The following is a 17,843-nucleotide window of genomic DNA, read 5'->3' as shown; positions in this document are numbered from 1 at the left end:
ATATTAGTTAGTTTAGTGAGAAAATGTGCCAAGTCCACTTTTTATGAAAATTGCGATTTGAATAGAAAACAATAGAATAAGTAAATAAACGTAAATCATAAATATTTTAAGAAAATATTCAATTAATCATTTCGATCACTGATTTGTATTTTGAGAGAAACTTTAATGGCTATAGATCTTTGTTAACCAAACTCTGGCAACAATAGATTTGCTTTGTATTCTAGTGTTACGATTTTATTCGATTTTTCTCTTATTCGAATAAAACGAATAATTCGAATAAAAGATTTGAACTTGTTCGAATAATTCCATCACACGTTTCAAATTAATCGAATTATTCGAATAATTAAAATTTTTTTAAAAAAGTAAATAATGATGTTTTGATGTCGGTTTTTTAATATTTTATTGTTAAAGAAAAACAAAAAATAACGTTAAAGTTAACAATTCAAGTATTGATAATGTTAAAAATATTCGAAAACAAAGTCCATCATTAAATTTTCGACAGAAATATTCTGATCAGATTAACTTCCGAACAATCTACAAAACAATAGCAAACCGTTTAGTTTCCGTTTTGGAGTTATGCTTTACAAAATTTGAGCTAGTTGGACATAATCCTCAATTCAAATACAATAAAAATTCTTAATACGTTTAAGAATTTTTTTTATGTCGTTCATCAATTCGGGTTTTAAATTGAGTAACTAATTCTTTGGTAAATTAATTATTCACTATTTCTAAATTATTTATAACAAATTGTATTATACATCAAGCTCTATCAACGTTACCGAATCTTTGCTTAATAAAGTGGTCTTGGGGAATTACACAATAAAGGGAATCTGTCCAAAGTTTGATATCATTGTCAGTGAACGAGGCTAATTTGAAGTCAGGCAGTGGATGATTGACGCATTTATAAATACGCAAAAAGTTTATTACCATGTTAGACAAAGATGTTCAACGATGTTCAAAATCATGTATAAAACGAACTCCATGCTTTTCTTGTAACAAAACGTTAGTTTGCAATATTTGTATTTATCATTCGATTTATTAAAAATTTTGCACCACGGTTAATAACACCACTTATATACATATATTTTAAGATCATGGCCTTCATCTATTTAAATGTAATCATTATAAATATCATCCACAATATCACTTTCGACGACCATTTCAAAATCACATTATCCATCACATTCAACTCCACTTTAATTTAAGTTAATATTTTGATTATTAATTGCGATTCTTCTAATATTTCCCCAGCTAAATAACAAATATTTTAATCCTAAGTTAAAAATTGTTAAAGATTTGTTTAGGAATTGTAACTTCTTGCAGTAATATTTATATATTTATAGAAGGATCTATCGGAACACTCATCTACAGTGATCGAAAGTCCCTTTGTCTTTAGTTATTTGTCGAATTTAAGAAACAATACAATTTTTGTGAGTCATTATTAATTACACTAGCTTACATGGTTTTTGCTCATGAATTGACACATAAGGGGATTTGTGTATTTAGGTCTTCCAATTTCGGAAAAAATATTAAAAAAATCCTGGACGTCAAACTTTTGAGATATTTATTAAAAACGAAACATATAAAAATGTACATTAAATTAGGACAAAAAAATGAAGAATGAAGTGTTTAGTCCTCTTTTTATAATTATTTTCATTTGTCTCCCTCACGACACTTCAACAGTAGTCTCCTAGCATATTCTGATCCCAAAAACCTTGATAATTCCTCTCGAAAAACTTCAAATCTTGATGGAAACGCTCTCCATGTTCGTCACTCATGTGTCCTAGGTTTTCCGGGAAAAAATCCACATGAGAATGTAAAAAGTGAATTTTGATTGATATATTTACATCCATCAGTTCAAAATTATGAAATAAATTCGCAACAATATCTCTGTAATTTTGACTTTTCTTATTCCCCAAAAATTCTTGAACAGCAAGTTCAAAAGAATTCCATGCTGCATTTTCAACATCTGTTAATAGACACTCAAATTTGGTATCAACCAAAATTTGTTTTATTTGAGGACCCACAAATATCCCTTCTTTTAATTTATTCGTTTTATTCGATTATTCTACATAAAATTGTTCGAATTATTCGTTATTCGAAAATGGCAATTTTTAAATTGTTCGAATAATTATTCGTAAGAAATTATTCGATTAATCGAACGATCATTAGTCGAATGAATACCCTAGTGTACACTGAATCAAATTTCTTATGAAAATATCCTTCACTGGCAACACTTGTAAAATAACTCATGTTCATTTTTTCACATGTATAAAGAACTCTCACTAGACCGTGCCCTCGGACGTACTGCTGGAGACCAATGCTATAGATACATTATATCAAACTAGCTAACCCGGTACCTTCGCTGCCTAAACGCTGTAAAATGAAAATAAACAGAAACATAAACCTAGCAATAAGTCGGTAAATAGTGGTCCAAATGGAAAATGGATAACAATCTGTGATCACATATATTTTCAGTTTCCACTTAGAATTATATTCATCCAATTTCATGTTTCTCGGTTTCTCAATATAAAAAATTCAAAAGGTACTAATGACAAATATAATACGCAGAATTTAATCCACATATTTTTGCATTCCCACTTCGTGTGTGCTTATAATTGAGTTCCAAGAATCATTATTAAAGAAAATTCAAAAGACACTATTAGAAGAAGGAAAAATCATTTAGGATCTGTGTATATGTGTCTAATTATATAAAATTTAAAAGTACCTTTAGCTGAACGAAAAAATACCACTTGTTCGCTTAATTCTTACTTCACTCAGAAGCATATCAGCTAACTTTAATATCTATAAATTAAATAATTTAAAATATTAGAAAAGTACCATTAGGAAATTTGAACTATCAAAACATTCCTTTAGGTGAATTTTTTTGTGATACAGATATGTCTCAAACGATTCAAGCCAGTATTCATGTGCTCAAGAAAAACATATGTTTTAAAAAAGTACCAAACTATTTACCCGCAGTTGGCCTAATCTATACCATCGCACTCGAATTACAAACAACAACCTGTTAGTTATTTTAGTATGACTTGAGGAACCAATGTTTAATATTTTATCAAAATTTGCTTAATATTTTTGGATAAAATGCATTTTTCCGTTTTTCCCCTTTTTTTGGTACTTTTTATTCAAATAAATTTTAGCATCATAATAGGATATGAATATGTCTATGACAATTTATAGAAAAACATACATATTTTATGAAAATAGTACCAAAACTAAATACAATTTTTATCCCTTATAGGGTTATTACACTTACGTACATTTTGGCAAAACGTATGGAAGATGTTGAGAACTTGAAAGATTTGTTCACACTTGCAACATCTAACATCTACCATCAGTAAAATTGCAAAAATATTAAAAATCATATTGTTTTTATGAAAACAAAATGAATTGAGACTGGTTTTCTTTTTTATACTATCAAATTAAATAAGAAAATAATTTCACAAGCAAATTTCAAACAAATAAAATGTCCCCTCATTATTATATTATATTTGTTTACATTTTTTTCTTAATATAAATGCCATTTTATTAGTGGTGACACTAAAATAATCGAAAGATGTTAGGTGGAACGAAATGAGATAGGAAAATTTTTTAAAGATTTAGAAAGATGTTGGCACTCAGCGCTGTGCAATTCTTATGGGAAGATGTTAACATCTTTGCAAATTGATGGTAGATGTTAGATGTGCGCTAGTGTAAAAACCCTATTAAGGGTTCGAATTTCCAAAAAGTACCAACTTAATATTTGTTTTTTCTTTGGTGTAAAGAATACGATTTGAAATCAATTTCTATGTTTATTGGTTCAGATATGGATAAAAAAGTACCAAAATATAGTTTTAACCAGTTTTCTCCCTCAAAATGTTCGAATTTCAAAAAAGTACTCAACTAAAAAAAAGTGGACAGTTTTTTTTTGTAGATAAGGGACATAAAACTACGAGAGTGACAAGACCGGGCTCCTTCCACTGTTATAAGGAGTTTTTTTGTAACCCGATTACTTAAAATTCGAAAGATCAATACATGGCATTAACATTTGAAAATGATTTCGGGCATATGGGCTGTTCTTGACGAAGCGTCCAATTTTGGGCCACTTTTTTGAGCATTGCTGACCGTATGTTACGAATAACATGAAGAATGTTGGCTTCCAAAGCGTCAATTGTTGCTGATTTATCAGCATACACCAGTGAGACCTTGAAGGCCACTTGACAGGTTCATTTCTCGAAATCAAGTTATCGCCAAATTTTGATTTCAATAAGACGATGGTTGCGGTCGCCGCATGGCACATAGCGCCATCTTGTTGAAACCACATGTCAATCCCATCCATATTTTCAAACAACAAATCATTGATCATGGTGCGGTAACGATCTCTATTGACTGTAACGCGAGCTCCGCCATAATTTTTGAAGAAATTATGTCTGATAATTCCACCTAAACGCTGTTGCATGTTTTCTGGATGTAATGGAGTCAATTTTGATTACTAACAAACTCGTTAAACCCAAAATGAGACTCATCGCTGAACACACTTCTTTTAAATTGCGCTGACTGATTTTCAGAGTAAATTTGGATAATTTGGTAGCGTTGTTCAAGCCTCAATCTATCTATAAATACAAAAAAAGTGATTGCAGTATGAGTGTTAATCCTTTTGTTAGTTCTATCGGGCTTAAAAGAACTCCATTTACAACAAAGGCTTTAAAAAGCTAAACCAACATTGGACAACCAAAAATATTGTGTATTTTCTTAAAACGCAGTCAATAAAAATATCTTATTTAAAAAACTTTTGTGATATAATTTAAATAATCAGGTTTATAATTTGGGTTACTCTTTACTTTGCTGAAACTATTAACGAAAGTTACTGCAAAAGTTTTTTTCTAAATATTTATAGCAAAATACATATTTTCACATAAATATTATTTAATCCCATTATATTTATTTGCTTTAGATTAAAAACTTTTATTTTTTTATATACAAAAATTGTGTTTGATAAAAAATATTAAAACATAATACCTAATAATAACAACAAAAATCTGTCATTGTTAGTTGTCCTCTACATACGAGTTCATTCATACAGTCTAAATATAGTAAATGTAACTAATCCTTTGTATTGCATGTGTCCAATATGTGTCACTTGCGCTTTGTGTGTCTCCGTAACATACTGTCATGAGATTTACAACAATAAATACAAAAAAATATTAAAAAAAAACTACAAACATAACAATCATTCAAATAAAGTAAATAAATGTTTAGCAGGACATTTTTTTGAATTTAAAATATTTAACTATTTAGCTAAATAATACTAGCTACCACTGTTACATTTCAGTATTTTTTCAGTAGTTTAGATTGTTTATTGTCTGGTGTATATATCAATTCATTTTTATTATTTTTTATAAATATTATTTTCATTTGTAAAGATTCCTCTTGTTTACTTAAACAATTTTTATTATTTCCTGTATCGTATTTCTTTCATTTCCGGTTTTTACTTGAATTTTGTTATTTTCATCTCCATTTTTTTTCAGTATGGCTGTAACATCATCGAAATCATTTATGAAAGCAAGCTCAAGGCAAGATTTTATTAAATTACCCTTGCAACAAGTAAAGAAAATCGATAGATGGGATTCGTTGAGAGGCTCCACATCGGATACATTTACGGAGGAGAATTTTGGACCACTATCGAATGTGAGGTGGGTAGAGAAGAAAAACTTAAATGAAATGAAAATAAATTTAAGGAATATTTTAAAGGATAAAAATAATAATTCAGCCAACATTATATAGTACGTGCTGCCACTGGCTGAGAAACATTTTTATAGAAAATGTTGAACAGTCTGAGCAACATTTCTATGAAAAAGGTTGTCTCAGTCTGAGCAACTTTTCCATGGAAAAGCTTGTCTCAGTCTGAGCAACTTTTCCATGGAAAAGCTTGTCTAAGTCTGAGCAACTTTTCTATGGAAAATGTTATCTAAGTCTCAGCAACTTTTCTATGGAAAATGTTGTCTCAGTCTGGGCAACTTTCTATGGAAAATGTTGTCTCAGCCTGAGCAACTTTTCTATGGAAAATGTTGTCTCAGCCTCAGCAACTTTTCTATGGAAAATGTTGTCTCAGTCTGAGCAATTTTCTATGGAAAAAGTTGTCTAAGTCTGAGCAACTTTTCCATGGAAAAGCTTGTCTAAGTCTGAGCAACTTTTCCATGGAAAAGCTTGTCTCAGTCTGAGCAACTTTTCTATAGAAAATGTTGTCTCAGTCTGAGCAACTTTTCTATAGAAAAGCTTGTCTCAGTCTGAGCAACTTTTCTATAGAAAAGCTTGTCTCAGTCTGAGCAACTTTTCTATAGAAAAGCTTGTCTCAGTCTGAGCAACTTTTCTATAGAAAAGCTTGTCTCAGTCTGAGCAACTTTTCTATAGAAAAGCTTGTCTCAGTCTGAGCAACTTTTCTATAGAAAAGCTTGTCTCAGTCTGAGCAACTTTTCTATAGAAAAGCTTGTCTCAGTCTGAGCAACTTTTCTATAGAAAAGCTTGTCTCAGTCTGAGCAACTTTTCTATAGAAAAGCTTGTCTCAGTCTGAGCAACTTTTCTATAGAAAAGCTTGTCTCAGTCTGAGCAACTTTTCTATAAAAAAGCTTGTCTCAGTCTGAGCAACTTTTCTATAGAAAAGCTTGTCTCAGTCTGAGCAACTTTTCTATAGAAAAGCTTGTCTCAGTCTGAGCAACTTTTCTATAGAAAAGCTTGTCTCAGTCTGAGCAACTTTTCTATAGAAAAGCTTGTCTCAGTCTGAGCAACTTTTCTATAGAAAAGCTTGTATCAGTCTGAGCAACTTTTCTATAGAAAAGCTTGTCTCAGTCTGAGCAACTTTTCTATAGAAAAGCTTGTCTCAGTCTGAGCTACTTTTCTATAGAAAAGCTTGTCTCAGTCTGAGCAACTTTTCTATAGAAAAGCTTGTCTCAGTCTGAGCAACTTTTCTATAGAAAAGCTTGTCTCAGTCTGAGCAACTTTTCTATAGAAAAGCTTGTCTCAGTCTGAGCAACTTTTCTATAGAAAAGCTTGTCTCAGTCTGAGCAACTTTTCTATAGAAAAGCTTGTCTCAGTCTGAGCTACTTTTCTATAGAAAAGCTTGTCTCAGTCTGAGCAACTTTTCTATAGAAAAGCTTGTCTCAGTCTGAGCAACTTTTCTATAGAAAAGCTTGTCTCAGTCTGAGCAACTTTTCTATAGAAAAGCTTGTCTCAGTCTGAGCAACTTTTCTATAGAAAAGCTTGTCTCAGTCTGAGCAACTTTTCTATAGAAAAGCTTGTCTCAGTCTGAGCAACTTTTCTATAGAAAAGCTTGTCTCAGTCTGAGCAACTTTTCTATAGAAAAGCTTGTCTCAGTCTGAGCAACTTTTCTATAGAAAAGCTTGTCTCAGTCTGAGCAACTTTTCTATAGAAAAGCTTGTCTCAGTCTGAGCAACTTTTCTATAGAAAAGCTTGTCTCAGTCTGAGCAACTTTTCTATAGAAAAGCTTGTCTCAGTCTGAGCAACTTTTCTATAGAAAAGCTTGTCTCAGTCTGAGCAACTTTTCTATAGAAAAGCTTGTCTCAGTCTGAGCAACTTTTCTATAGAAAAGCTTGTCTCAGTCTGAGCAACTTTTCTATAGAAAAGCTTGTCTCAGTCTGAGCAACTTTTCTATAGAAAAGCTTGTCTCAGTCTGAGCAACTTTTCTATAGAAGAGCTTGTCTCAGTCTGAGCAACTTTTCTATAGAAGAGCTTGTCTCAGTCTGAGCAACTTTTCTATAGAAAAGCTTGTCTCAGTCTGAGCAACTTTTCTATAAAAAAGCTTGTCTCAGTCTGAGCAACTTTTCTATAGAAAAGCTTGTCTAAGTCTGAGCAACTTTTCTATAAAAAAGCTTGTCTCACTTTTCTATAGAAAAGCTTGTCTCACTTTTCTATAGAAAAGCTTGTCTCACTTTTCTATAGAAAAGCTTATCTCACTTTTCTATAGAAAAGCTTGTCTCACTTTTCTATAGAAAAGCTTGTCTCACTTTTCTATAGAAAAGCTTGTCTCACTTTTCTATAGAAAAGCTTGTCTCACTTTTCTATAGAAAAGCTTGTCTCAGTCTGAGCTATGGAAAATGTTGCCTCAAACTCAGCTACTTTTCTATAGAAAATGTTTACCACAATTGTCTATATTCATGAAAATAATTTGCCTTCTTTGTGTCATTCCAGATTCGCTGTCTTCGCTCTCGGTTCTTCGGCTTATCCAAATTTCTGTGCTTTTGGGCAATATATCGACAATATTTTGGGCGAGCTTGGCGGAGAACGTCTGCTGAAGATTTCATATGGCGATGAAATGTGCGGTCAAGAGCAATCATTTCGTAAATGGGCACCCGAAGTCTTTAAGGTGGCCTGTGAAACATTCTGTTTGGATCCTGAAGAAAGTCTTTCCGATGCATCAATGGCTTTACAAAACGATTCGTTAACTGTCAACACCGTACGTTTGGTGCCCTCTAAGGGCAAGGGATCACTGGAACAAGTACTCTCCAAATATCACAATAAGAAAGTTACATGCTGTCAAATCAAAACACAACCCCTTAATCTTACCAGCATGGCTAGTGATGAAAAGACCACAATTTTATTGGAAATAACAGCACCCGGCATTGATTATGAGCCCGGTGATCATGTGGGCATATTTCCTGCCAATCGGCCGGAAATTGTGGACGGTTTGCTGAAACGTTTGACTGGTTTCGAGGAGCCAGACGAAGTTTTACAATTGCAATTGTTAAAGGAGAAACAAACATCGAATGGTATTTTCAAGTGTTGGGAAGCGCATGACAAAATACCGGCAGAAAGTTTAAGAACTCTTTTAACAAGATTTTTCGATATCACTACGCCACCCTCGAGGCAAATGTTGACTTTATTGGCGGGCTTTTGTGAAGACAACACGGATACCGAACGGCTACAGTTGCTGGTCAACGATTCGTCGGCCTATGAAGATTGGCGCCACTGGCGTTTACCTCATTTATTAGATGTATTAGAAGAATTTCCCTCTTGCAAGCCGCCAGCTTCATTGGTGCTGGCCAACTTAATGCCGCTGCAATCGAGATTCTATTCGATATCCTCCTCACCTCGCAAAGTCAACAATGAAATACACCTGACTGTGGCCATAGTCCGGTATCGCTGTGAGGATGGTGTGGGTGATGAACGTTTTGGTGTTTGTTCCAATTATATGGCTGATCTTAAAGCTCAAGATGATTTGTTTATATTTGTGCGCAGTGCTCCCAGTTTTCACCTACCTACGGACACTTCAAAACCCATAGTTTTGATAGGTCCTGGCACTGGCATTGCTCCGTTCCGTTCGTTTTGGCAGGAATTCGAAATGATGCGTGAAATGCATAGCGCTTGTCAATTACCCAAGGTATGGCTATTCTTCGGTTGCCGCAATAGCAATGTAGACTTGTATGCAGATGAGAAGGAACGTTTGGTTAAGGAACAAATATTGGATAGGGTATTTTTGGCTTTATCGAGAGAGCCGAATATACCAAAGGTAAGTGAAGATCTTAAGTTTATAAAAATCATTTAGTTTAATAATATTTATCTTAAATGTTATGTTGCGCACATTCAAGCAGAAATATTGTAAAACAAATAAAGAGATAGATAGATAAATAAATAGAGTATTAATATTTCATGTTATTTAGATATTTCAATATTATTGTAAATCCTTATTGAAGTCCTTAAATCTTGGACAATCTCTCTTGTATTATCCTTGGTAGCTTTACACCACAAAATCTACTAGTGCTAGATATTTATAATACACATGACAAAAAAAGAAAATAGAAATGATAAATTTCTATACCAAACCAACCAGCACAAATAACTACACAAACACAAAAGCATATTTGCAATAAAGTTTTTCGTTCTTTGTCTGGAAACGGAAACGTATAGTAAAATAGTTGTTCATAACTAACACATGGACAAACATTTCTTCATTGATACAAACTGCTACAAGCATAAACTATTTAAACTGGTCAATAAATAAAATTTCCTCCCTTAACTATTTTTCTTTCTTTCTCGTTTCTGTATTTATTTCCGATTGCATTTGTTTCTATTACTATTTGGATTGTTCTGCTCCTTGATCAACTCTAACTAACAACTTTAATGATTGTCGTCTCATTGATGGAAATGGAATGCTTGAATGGTCATCAAATGGTTGCTGGGGATTTTCTTTCTACCACTGTCTTTCGAAAATGACAACACTTGTCATCATCATCGTCATCTTATCACAACCTTACCTCCCCCTCATCATTAACTTGTCATGTTTACAACCGTATCCTTCTGTTGTCTCTGTGGCTCTTTGTTGTTGTCGTCATTGCTGTTGCTGCTGCTGCTACTCTTATTTGTGTGATGAATGAACAACAAATCTCTCTTAGACTTATGTCCAAGATTTGATTGAGCAAGAATTCGATTCATTGTACAATTTGATTGTTGAAGAACGTGGTCACATTTATGTGTGTGGCGATGTCACAATGGCGGAACACGTCTATCAAACTATAAGGTAAGTTGTTATTTTCAATATTTCATTCATCAAACTTATAAGGAGAAATAGTTAGTCAGACAAATATAAATGTGCTCAACTTATATCCTGTGAATTTGTTATTGTATTGTGTGATAATGTAATAAGGGACATGTCCATGTACATGCCATAATCATCAATATTATTAACATAATCATATAAACGTTGACTGTCTGTGTGTCTGACTGTTCTTGGTCCTGTGTGAATAACGACAGATATTGATTGTTTAATAGGAAAAGGTTTTTGCAGAAAGTGAAAATGTATTTATTTCGAAGAGAAAAATGGTAAGATGACCAACTATCAGGATAGAAAGATGTTCACGAAACTTTTCTTTAGAAAATGTTGTCACAGTCTGAACAAATTTTCTTTAGAAAATGTTGTCACAGTCTGAACAAATTTTCTATAGAAAATGTTGTCACAGTCTGAACCACTTTTCTATAGAAAATGTTGTCACAGTCTGAACCACTTTTCTATAGAAAATGTTGTCACAGTCTGAACCACTTTTCTATAGAAAATGTTGTCACAGTCTGAACAACTTTTCTATAGAAAATGTTGTCACAGTCTGAACAACTTTTCTATAGAAAATGTTGTCACAGTCTGAACAACTTTTCTATAGAAAATGTTGTCACAGTCTGAACAACTTTTCTATAGAAAATGTTGTCACAGTCTGAACAACTTTTCTATAGAAAATGTTGTCACAGTCTGAACAACTTTTCTATAGAAAATGTTGTCACAGTCTGAACAACTTTTCTATAGAAAATGTTGTCACAGTCTGAACAACTTTTCTATAGAAAATGTTGTCACAGTCTGAACAACTTTTCTATAGAAAATGTTGTCACAGTCTGAACAACTTTTCTATAGAAAATGTTGTCACAGTCTGAACAACTTTTTCTATAGAAAATGTTGTCACAGTCTGAACAACTTTTTCTATAGAAAATGTTGTCACAGTCTGAACAACTTTTCTATAGAAAATGTTGTCACAGTCTGAACAACTTTTCTATAGAAAATGTTGTCACAGTCTGAACAACTTTTCTATAAAAAATGTTGTCACAGTCTGAACAACTTTTCTATAAAAAATGTTGTCACAGTCTGAACAACTTTTCTATAAAAAATGTTGTCACAGTCTGAACAACTTTTCTATAGAAAATGTTGTCACAGTCTGAACAACTTTTCTATAGAAAATGTTGTCACAGTCTGAACAACTCTTCTATAGAAAATGTTGTCACAGTCTGAACAAATTTTCTATAGAAAATGTTTCTGAACAAATTTTCTATAGAAAATGTTGTCACAGTCTGAACAAATTTTCTATAGAAAATGTTGTCACAGTCTGAACAAATTTTCTATAGAAAATGTTGGCACAGTCTGAACAAATTTTCTATAGAAAATGTTGTCACAGTCTGAACAAATTTTCTATAGAAAATGTTGTCACAGTCTGAACAAATTTTCTATAGAAAATGTTGTCACAGTCTGAACAAATTTTCTATAGAAAATGTTGTCACAGTCTGAACAAATTTTCTATAGAAAATGTTGTCACAGTCTGAACAAATTTTCTATAGAAAATGTTGTCACAGTCTGAACAACTTTTCTATAGAAAATATTAAAATAAAAAAAACCTGTTAAACACTGTTGGTCACATTACTTTTACAGTCATAAAATCTTATTTATTGAATAGGAAATCCTTTAGTTTATTGAGTTTTTATAGTTTGTAAAACAATATGTTTTACATGCCATAGAATTATTGTAACCAATTGGTTTTTATCAAGTTTTGTTGTTAGAAAATCTTTTCATGCGTCTGTCCTTTCTATGGTCTGTTTTTCTTTTCATTCTTGTTGAATTTCTATGGTAAATATAGATGTAAAGAAAAACTAGAAAATTACAATTTAGATTTATCTACAAAATGTTTCGTATTTGTAACGTATTTATACATACAGAATCAAGTAGATTATTGAGGAAATTGTATTGTGGTATTTTATTATAAATAATTCTTCTTGAGCTGATGGCAAAGAGGAAGCCAAAGAGAATTTGTATTGTATTTTATGATTAGTAATTTAGGAGGAGTATTACAATATATAAATAATAAAATTTACATTTGTAATAAACTGTAAGTTTATGTTAACAGTAAAATTGATTTGTTAACCACAATTTTAAATGAGAAGAAATTAAACAAAGTGTTGGTTTTGAGAAAACAATTTAAGCCAACTGGTGCACAAAATTATGATTTGTAAATGATAGTTGAGATATGCCTACAGAAATACAATATTTAAGGACATTTAGAATTTTAATAAAGGCTCAAGAAAGCTATGCAGAAGATGTTAAATAGAATTTAATATGTTTATTAAAACAATTTACATAATATGCTTATAAGTATTTTATTACTTTCTTTAATTAAAATTGATAGATATATTAAGATGATTCATTACATGTAATAAATTTATAAATTTACTAGCTTTTTAGTACCCGGCGTTGCATGGGGATTCATTATATTTTATTTAAGAATAAAAATAATTGTTTAAGAACAAAAGGTAACAATAGATCCGCTTTGTGGTCCAAGTTTCGATCCAAGTAAGGATTCATCTATGCTCCAAATATCAATAAAATTGAATTAGCCATTTAGGCTTCATTGTTTAAGAACTAAAGGTACCAATTATATGGATATTTCCCCATTTTATCCCTTCCTGATCCAAGGAACAAACAAACCTGTAAAATTACAAAGACATTCATATTATTGAAGGTTTATAATACTAATATTTTATAGTAATTTTGATAAATACACCTTTGATGAAATTTGTATGTATTAAGAAAACTAATGAATGTATTTTCTTTTTCAGTTTAATAAAATCTAGTTTATTAAAGTATTTATTTGAATTGTTATGGTTTAAGAAAATGTCTTTATAAAAACCAATTTACTTAATTGTGTTCACATAAGAAAATAATAGAATATGGGAATCCATGCGAATATTTAATAACAAATTTAATGACAATTTACTTGTTCAACTTAAATATAAGAAAATAGTAAAAGACCGATATTAACATACAATTCTATAATTTAAATATTCACACACAATTTATTGCCTCACTCCAATAATCCACGCAATGTATTAAAAAAATAATAAATTGTTTCTCCACAAAAGCTAAAGTTTGTTTCGGACTAAAGTGTACAAATTTCCTAAAGCTAAAGGCTGCCCTTAAATTCACAAATTTCTTAAAGCAAATGATGTTACCCTAAATCGGACCAATTTCCTAGTGAAAATATTTTTCTGAAACGGACAAAGTTCCAATAAATAAATTTTCTACAAGAAAAGAACAAATTTTCTATAGCAAATGTTGAGCTGACAAATTTCCTTTAGAAAATATTGCCCACTAAAAAAAATTTCCTATAGAAAATGTTGTCTTCAAACCGAAAAATTTCATAATGAAAATGTTATCTTGAATAGGAAAACTTTTATCAGAAACGCACAAATTTTCTATATAAAATATTGCTCTGAAACGTACAATTTTCGTAGTAAAAATAGTGCTCTGAAAAGGAAAAATGTTCCAGAAGCGAACAAATTTTATAGTAAAAATACTGTGCTTAAGCGAACAAATTAGCTAGAGCAAATATTTCAATGAAACTATCAAAATCCCTAGAGAAAATACTGTCCTGAAAAATAAATATTTGCTTGAATCAAACAAATTTTCTATCTTGCCATAAATGAGACAAGAAAATATTGCCTTGAATATGACTAATTTTCTATAGAAAATATTGTCTTGAAAAGGACAAATTTTCTATAGAAAATATTGTCTTGAAAAGGACAAATTTTCTATAGAAAATATTGTCTTGAAAAGGACAAATTTTCTATAGAAAATATTGTCTTGAAAAGGACAAATTTTCTATAGAAAATATTGTCTTGAAAAGGACAAATTTTCTATAGAAAATATTGTCTTGAAAAGGACAAATTTTCTATAGAAAATATTGTCTTGAAAAGGACAAATTTTCTATAGAAAATATTGTCTTGAAAAGGACAAATTTTCTATAGAAAATATTGTCTTGAAAAGGACAAATTTTCTATAGAAAATATTGTCTTGAAAAGGACAAATTTTCTATAGAAAATATTGTCTTGAAAAGGACAAATTTTCTATAGAAAATATTGTCTTGAAAAGGACAAATTTTCTATAGAAAATATTGTCTTGAAAAGGACAAATTTTCTATAGAAAATATTGTCTTGAAAAGGACAAATTTTCTATAGAAAATATTGTCTTGAAAAGGACAAATTTTCTATAGAAAATATTGTCTTGAATAGGACAAATTTTCTATAGAAAATATTGTCTTAAATAGGACAAATTTTCTATAGAAAATATTGTCTTGAATAGGACAAATTTTCTATAGAAAATATTGTCTTGAATAGGACAAATTTTCTATAGAAAATATTGTCTTGAATAGGACAAATTTTCTATAGAAAATATTGTCTTGAATAGGACAAATTTTCTATAGAAAATATTGTCTTGAATAGGACAAATTTTCTATAGAAAATATTGTCTTGAATAGGACAAATTTTCTATAGAAAATATTGTCTTGAATAGGACAAATTTTCTATAGAAAATATTGTCTTGAATAGGACAAATTTTCTATAGAAAATATTGTCTTGAATAGGACAAATTTTCTATAGAAAATATTGTCTTGAATAGGACAAATTTTCTATAGAAAATATTGTCTTGAATAGGACAAATTTTCTATAGAAAATATTGTCTTGAATAGGACAAATTTTCTATAGAAAATATTGTCTTGAATAGGACAAATTTTCTATAGAAAATATTGTCTTGAATAGGACAAATTTTCTATAGAAAATATTGTCTTGAATAGGACAAATTTTCTATAGAAAATATTGTCTTGAATAGGACAAATTTTCTATAGAAAATATTGTCTTGAATAGGACAAATTTTCTATAGAAAATATTGTCTTGAATAGGACAAATTTTCTATAGAAAATATTGTCTTGAATAGGACAAATTTTCTATAGAAAATATTGTCTTGAATAGGACAAATTTTCTGTAGAAAATGTTGCCTAGAATAGGACAAATTTTCTATAGAAAATATTGTCTTGAATAGGACAAATTTTCTATAGAAAATATTGTCTTGAATAGGACAAATTTTCTGTAGAAAATGTTGCCTAGAATAGGACAAATTTTCTATAGAAAATGTTGCCTAGAATAGGACAAATTTTCTATAGAAAATGTTGCCTAGAATAGGACAAATTTTCTATAGAAAATGTTGCCTAGAATAGGACAAATTTTCTATAGAAAATGTTGCCTTGAATAGGACAAATTTGCGAGGCAAATGTTGCCTCGAATGGAGAAAATTTTCTATGGAAAATTTATAAAAACTAAACTATTTGTCACACTGTATTTAATAAATATTACTAAAGATTAGTCATATTACTTTATGTGCATATGTGTTAATATAAAAAAACATATTTCATATTTCTTACTCACCCTTGAATTTAAATTTTTCTTTTGCTTCTCTTCTTTGCTGATATATTTTGCGGCTGTATGGAATGTTGCCTTTACATAAAATGATGACGATGATGTTACCAATGCTGTTGTGATTGTTGGTGCTGCTGCTAACGTTCATTGTCATGTTACTGGTTTGTTTTGGTTGTCTACGGTTGTTGCGTGTGTGTGTTTGTGCGCCATTTTATAGGAAGTGCATTGCCGGAAAAGAACAAAAAACAGAAGCGGAAGTTGAGACATTTTTACTGACATTACGTGTAAGTATGCTTGATTTTAAAGGATGTTTTAGTTTTTCTTCTTTATTTTTTTAGATTTTTATTGTAATAGTTTTATTGTTGTTTCAACAATAAAGTAAAAGTTATGTGTTACAATAATGAAGATGTGTATGATAGTAGAGCTAATGTTTGGGGTTGAATGCTCCAGTTTTTTGTTCGAACAAAAAAAGGATATAAAAAGTGAAAATTTATTATATTTCGTATTTCTTTTTCTTGCTAAAAAGATAGATGATTATGCTACATGCATGCATATGTGATGTGTGGTGGCTTGCAGTTCAAAAATACGAGATGAATTTGAAAATTTACTTTGAATACTTTGAGATATGGAAATATTTTAATCTCAAAAAATTTTGAAGACAAATGCATTTGCAAAAAATCCAAAATATCAAATTTTGAAAATATACCATTTTGTCTGTAGCTAATTTTGATCCTGCTTTCGTTGGTAAAATGCTTGTTTGTGCAAGGATAAATAAAATTGTGTGGGTGTTTGTTTATATTTCTAGAAATATATATGTGTTCTGTGCTCTTCTTTTCTTTTGAAGTTGAAAACTGCTGACATTTGAGCGTAATAAAAAAGTTTCTTATGGTTTGTTGAACAAATGTTTTATAAATATTTAATATATTTAACTAAAAGTACAATTTCATTGCAAATACACACATATTTTAGGAAAGAGCTCAGTAATATACTCTAATATAATAAAGTTGTAGAAAATATTACACGAGGCTTAAACTTTAAAAGTGGTACAGAAATGAGTTCAATGAAATCTGCACAATAAATTAATAAGAACATTTTTTGGGAAAAGTTGTTCAGAATCAGACAAATTATATAGAAACTGGTTGGAGCCTGACAACTTCTCTATCGAAAGAAGTGCTCAGAACTGTTTTATTTTAAAATTTATAGAAAAAACTGTCCCAAAGTTAATTTTTTTTGAAAAATGGAAACCTATTTTAAAAACCGTTTCCTTAAATTTTTCTTAAATTTACACCAATATTTATTCTTTTAAATTTCAGGATGAAAGCCGCTATCATGAGGATATATTCGGCATCACCTTAAGAACAGCTGAAATTCATACCAAATCTAGAGCTACAGCGCGCATACGAATGGCTTCACAGCCTTAAACGGGAACCAAGCAATGAGAATAATCCAAAATATTAATTACAAACAACACAAATTTTACTAAAAGCAATTTATTAAACTTAAAACAAAAAACGAACAAAGAAAATCTCTGTAAATTTATGGTAAAATCTATACAAATACTCTGAGTATCTTTTCTTTTTCAAATAATTAACTATTTTTAATACTAATTGTTGTTGCTCCTCAAAATGAAACAAAATACAGCGTCATATCAAAAAAAAAAAAAAAAACGAAAATATTTTTAATCATTTTTAAATAAACTAAACTAAAATAAAATCTAAATTTGTTGTTGGTAGTTTTCAGTAAAACTTTTTTTGTTGATCAAAAAGAATCGTAAAATTTCAAAATAATTTCATTTTAATAAATGTTAATTCAAAATTAAAATCATATCAAAACAAAAT

General features: G+C 30.3%; 1 protein-coding gene across 1 annotated transcript in view; it reads left to right on the top strand.

Moving 5' to 3' along the window:
• The window catches only part of Nos (Nitric oxide synthase), a 173,529-nt gene extending 156,020 nt beyond the window's left edge, over positions 1-17,509 (top strand). The window contains exons 13-17 of the mRNA XM_065501668.1: positions 5,526-5,690; positions 8,203-9,520; positions 10,404-10,528; positions 16,223-16,289; positions 17,319-17,509. Coding sequence (XP_065357740.1) covers positions 5,526-5,690; positions 8,203-9,520; positions 10,404-10,528; positions 16,223-16,289; positions 17,319-17,426 — 1,783 coding nt within the window. The 3' untranslated portion in view covers positions 17,427-17,509. The remainder of the gene's footprint in view (positions 1-5,525; positions 5,691-8,202; positions 9,521-10,403; positions 10,529-16,222; positions 16,290-17,318) is intronic.
• Positions 17,510-17,843: the final 334 nt, after the last annotated feature.

This window comes from Calliphora vicina, chromosome 2 (genome assembly GCF_958450345.1).
Source record: "Calliphora vicina chromosome 2, idCalVici1.1, whole genome shotgun sequence".
NCBI classification, from domain to species: domain Eukaryota; kingdom Metazoa; phylum Arthropoda; class Insecta; order Diptera; family Calliphoridae; genus Calliphora; species Calliphora vicina.
Note: the sequence above shows the minus strand (reverse complement) of the source record. Positions and strands in the feature narration are given on the sequence as shown.